General features: G+C 46.2%; 1 protein-coding gene across 1 annotated transcript; it reads left to right on the top strand.

Moving 5' to 3' along the window:
• Positions 1–1566: 1566 nt before the first annotated feature.
• On the top strand, positions 1567–5174 carry T265_00099 (hypothetical protein; the record flags this gene model as incomplete). The annotated part of the gene is made up of 6 exons (XM_009163756.1): positions 1567–1671; positions 2860–3049; positions 3104–3216; positions 3948–4370; positions 4400–4584; positions 4871–5174. The coding sequence occupies 6 exons, from the start codon at positions 1567–1569 to the stop codon at positions 5172–5174; spliced, it is 1320 nt and encodes a 439-aa protein (XP_009162020.1).

Here is a 5174-nt window from a genome sequence, read left to right on the forward strand (position 1 = left end):
CTTCGAGGGGACCTAATTCTTACTCATGCCCTGTTTGAACAAAGCTTGGCAAACAGGTTTTTCACCACTGACCAAGCAAACACACGGCGGGGACATGGTGAGAAGATTTTCAAGTTCAGAGCGCACACATTCGCAGGCAATTTTCTTTCATTTCGTGTAGTAGCTGCGTGGAATGACTTTCCTCCGACGGTTGTCCACGCCCCTTCCAGAACCCAGTTTAAAGCACCATTAGACATTTATTTATGCGACTCCTCGCGCTGGCAAGCATACTGACCCACGCTGAGAACATAAAGAGCATTGCTACACCCTTTTTTCACTTGTGCCATTCAGGTGAACGACAGACACTGACCGACAAGAACAAAACCGACCCGGGAAACTTGGGCAAAAGCCTCGATCCTGTGTAGTAATCCGTGAATCCGTGAGACCTTTTGGGCCTATTGAACCGCTTGCCCAGTGAGAGAACGCGGAGAGCTTGAATCTCTTTTCTTGCGGCCATATAATGCACGTGTTCAGTGGATGTGATGTTAGATGATTTTCACCCACCTGTCCTGTAGTGGATAACCCTAGCAAATACCAGTTCAAAGTAGTTAAATCAAGTGAGTAAAAATAGGCGAGATTATACAGCTCACAGTTTGTTGGTACAGTTAGGTATTACCACCACAATAAATCCAAATTGATCTCCTTCCTGGGATCATCGTTAATATGGTCCTAGATACTTTCCATCCCGTCGTACTCTGAAAGGTAGATCACCGGTCGTTAATTCACTGACAGCATAACTCGATACAGCAAGAAGGGAACACGCCTTTCACGAGGTACAGAATTTGTATTGTGTCATATTGCTTTTGCTTTCATTTAAACAAAAATTATTCGGTATGAAGAGAAGAGGAATAAGCTGAGATTTTAGTGAGAGATAGAAAGTGGTACAATTTGAGTAATGATAAGTTACAAAGAAAGTACTAATGTACAGTGGTCAGAAGGATCACGATGGTCCTATCGCTCTGGTCCCTTCTTGATTTCTGTTACTGAGCGGATAGACCTTGCGGCGGCACATTCGAAGTTGGTTTCGTTTTCCCCTCGTGGGGATTTTCTGCGTGTTTTTACCTGGTTTCTGTTTATCTGTCAGAGTGACTCACTCATTTTTATTTGTTTATTGGAGAAACCTCTTTGTCGTTTCACAATGTTGCGGACGATGCTGTAGGATACCTCAAAGGAAGGCCTGTTCGTTCCGCAAAAGCTTATGGAAAATGGCGCTTTCCTTACCCGGCCGGTTTGGGTTAGTACCAGCCATTCTTTCATATGTCCTCAATGATTTCCATCATGATACCTAGCCTTTTTGGACGCGATAGGAAGCCGGATGAGGTTATGGCGGATTCGAGTTAGTCAGAACTGAATTTAGATCACGGACTCACCGGATTGATATACAAGATGGAAGCTTTACTCAAGCTTTTGAGGTCGAGTTTTTCATATCTCTCAGTCGGAAGAGGGCATTTCCGCGCGCCATCCCGAAATGAGAAAGTTGTCTGATGAGAGTGCGCGCTTTGATTTTGGAAAGGCCCATACTGTAATATGCACGCTATGGAAGCACCAGGGGACAGTGATTCTCCGAAGACAGGTGTTCACGACAATTTCTATGGATGGAAAACAGAAACAAAGCTCATGAGCCAAAGCCCAGTAAGCAAGGTTGTACATCACCAATACTTACATATGAATCAATCAAACTGACAGACACTACAATACTGTGCATTGGTAGAGTGAACGGTTAGTAGTTTACCGGCCACACCTTGCTAAAGCCAGGTAGTGACCATAGCCTTCAAACACGTTTCACAATCAATGGATTTGTTACCGGCAGCGGTCTTCATGACAGCTCGTTGGACACGCTACGTCCTTTTTGCATCCTGAGCGGAAAACTTGGCTGGAGTATTCAGGAAGCGGTTCGGTATAGGTTCAATAGGTGCGAGTAATACATGTAAGGTGCGCTAAATCATCCTAACAACGAATGCCTTTTGGGCGGGTTATTCTTGGTGGCCGAGGAGGTGCTTGGCAAAAGCCAGATACCTAATGTCTTAGCTAGCCTCCTAGCGTCCTTTGGACCATTCTGGCCATGCAATTTGAAGACGGTTGCAGATTCTTGACATGTGGGCACCTTTCATCATCCAGGTGAATGTGCCAGTCCACTGACCATCGTTCTGCGGCAGCTAAATCATACAACGAATGCCTTTTGGGCGGGTTATTCTGGGTGGCCGAGGAGGTGCTTGGCAAAAGCCAGATACCTAATGTCTTAGCTAGCCTCCTAGCGTCCTTTGGACCATTCTGGCCATGCAATTTGAAGACGGTTGCAGATTCTTGACATGTGGGCACCTTTCATCATCCAGGTGAATGTGCCAGTCCACTGACCATCGTTCTGCGGCATCGACATCCTTTTACAGTGCGTTGACAGGTAGTGCTTGTTCAGCACAGCAAATGTGGGCGAATTTCTATTAACTCTTGGGAGAGGTGGAGTAGAGGAAACCAGCATTACTGCGCTTTTGAAAACTCGTTCGTCATCACCCGGAATACTGCAGGCTTGATTCCCATCTCGGAGTAGGAGTGTTGCCGGTTCGGGATGTGTGCGAAAAACGGCAGCCGGAGGATCATTGGGATAAGAGGTCGTAGTTTTTCGGAATGGCTAGTTGCGCTATACCTCTCTTTCCCGGAGTGGCGGGTCCTAACAGGGACCTTCAAAGTTGTCAGCGGCTTCACAGGATTCAACCCTCCAAATGTCCAGCACACCAAGAGGACACCGACGGATCCCCACCAAAGAGCGAGCAGCTGAATTGAGATGTCTTCAGGACTTCGACAAACGTTTTCTCGGGACCATAGCTTGTGCCGGTTGGTTCCAGCGGATTCATAGCGACACTATTGGAAAACGGCTGTTTTGCTCGGGACGAACCCAGATTTCTCGCTCTTTTTCTTGCGGAATCCGGTGATCCTGATGCAGTGAATTGTGGTGTCTACAGTGTGGGAGTTTTGCTTAGCCCCAGGACTAAGTGCGCTTTACTGGGTGACTCCAGTTAGTGGTCGCCTTTGAGCGGTTTGGTCTACTGGTTCACTCTTGATGTATCAGCATACGCTCCGACAGTCGGCAGCTCTGAGTCTGAGGTAGACAGCATCTCTCGGGATTTGTCACTGTCACATGTGTCTCCAAGACGTACAGGTGTGATTCTGCCGGGTGATATGGTGCTTATTCGACCTTGCAAACTCTCAAGTAGTAGTGCCCCTCTCTCCCACTTGTTATCAGCCTTCACCAAACGAGCCTCCCAGGCTTGATTGTGAATCTCCCTCCTCTCCGCTCGAGGCATGCATTGAAGTTCCTTAAGGATTTATCCTAAGACCACGCCTTATTGTATCGACCTCTGTTCTCTCTGCCAGTTGCTCAGTGCTGCTCTATGTTAACGATTTAAAAGCGTGATGTAGTTCTTTTTACGGATTGCCATCAACCGCTGTTGGCATATCAAAACCACGCCTCATCCAGTAGTATTCCCTAATAATACAGACCCTTCCTTCCGAAAAATATTTTAAGGATCTGGACATCTAGATTTCCACATACATCCCTTTTTGTATTTCACATTCGTCAAACCCATGAAAACGGCTATCTTATCTACCACCCTTCTTACCTGTCGATCCACTTAACTACCGCGTGGCGTACTCTATTTTGATTCGATCTATGTACGGTGACTGCAGTCAGCTATGTATTTCCTGGTTCAAGTGTGAGGAAACAATGCTGGAGACTACCCAGCACACAGAAACAAGCAGGCTATCTTGAATAAAAAAGAACGCCTGGACCGCTAGACCGAATACTTCCAACAACATCTATCTTGTCCACCAACTGCCACTCATCTGGAACCCATAACCGTTGGCGTCACCTGTGCTTCGTCGCCTTATGTTGACTTGTGGAACACTGACTCGAGAGCAGCAGGCAGGATTCCGTCCGGGTGGGGATAGCGTTGACCAAATCTCCACACCATAGGTACAAACGATCCACAATTTCAATACTACTGGATTTCCAAGGCGCATTCGACTCGGTTGGCCGATCTGTTCTTGACACGCCTACCAATCAAGGATTGCCCTGGAAGTTTGTGAATATGATAAGTTCTTTGTATTCTCAGACTTTTGAACGTGTGAATTATCTGGAGAGCTCTCCAAAGGCTTCCGTACACGGTGTCCGTCAGGGATACCCGCTCTATCCATTTCTATCTAATTTCGTGATCGGTGAAGTAATGAGACGAACCTTGGAAGGTCTTCAAGACCCTGATGTTCAACTAACCCCTGACGAAAACCCTGTCGATCGGTATAGTTATCATCTCCATAGTGGAGAATGCGCAGGTGTACCTGTTATTCCCTTTGAACCCATAAAGTTTAGGGTCGTTTTCCTGGATATACAGTTACAGAACATTCAGCTGTAGCAATCATTCGGCGCCCTCTGCCTTTCGACTTCCCCTGTCTAGGCTTCGGCAACCTAACAGTATCTCAGCCCCCATGCTTCTTTCGGGTGGCATGGCAGCTGGATGATGATGACAACGAAGCAATTGCTGTTTTCCACGCTGAGTTAGCTGTCAGTCGTTGTTGCAGCTCAATTTTTTTGTGGAGGTTAATAGTGGGCGCTATGAGAGAATTCCACGATTCACCTAAGCACTCTGGCTTCATAGGCAATAACAATGTCCTGAAAATTTCAGCTGTTCAGTTAAGCGCACTGTCGAGTTTTCTGTGCGGACGTTTGAAAAACACCAATAAATTTCCAAAATGTTTACTCAGGAAGGCTTTTGTACCGTTGTCGATCAGTTTTCAGTTCCTGAACATAGAGATTTTCGTTATTTGTTACTTTGTTTTTTAGCGGATTCTGTGCATTTCGACGGTTTTTGGTCAATCGGCCTACTGAAGCGAAAATGGATGTTGCTGTTATCAACCCAAAGCCGTTCCTGAGCAGCATTACAGGAAAACAAGTCATCGTAAAATTGAAATGGGGAATGGAGTATAAAGGATACCTTGTATCCGTCGATCGTTATATGAACCTGCAGCTTCACAGCACAGATGAATACATAGACAACTGCCACACTGGTAGTCTAGGCGAAGTTCTTATCCGGTGCAACAACGTTTTGTATATCCGAGAGTGTGATGATGAATTTTCAGACATGTGA

Source organism: Opisthorchis viverrini, assembly GCF_000715545.1.
Source record: "Opisthorchis viverrini unplaced genomic scaffold opera_v5_1, whole genome shotgun sequence".
In the NCBI taxonomy this organism is placed as follows: domain Eukaryota; kingdom Metazoa; phylum Platyhelminthes; class Trematoda; order Opisthorchiida; family Opisthorchiidae; genus Opisthorchis; species Opisthorchis viverrini.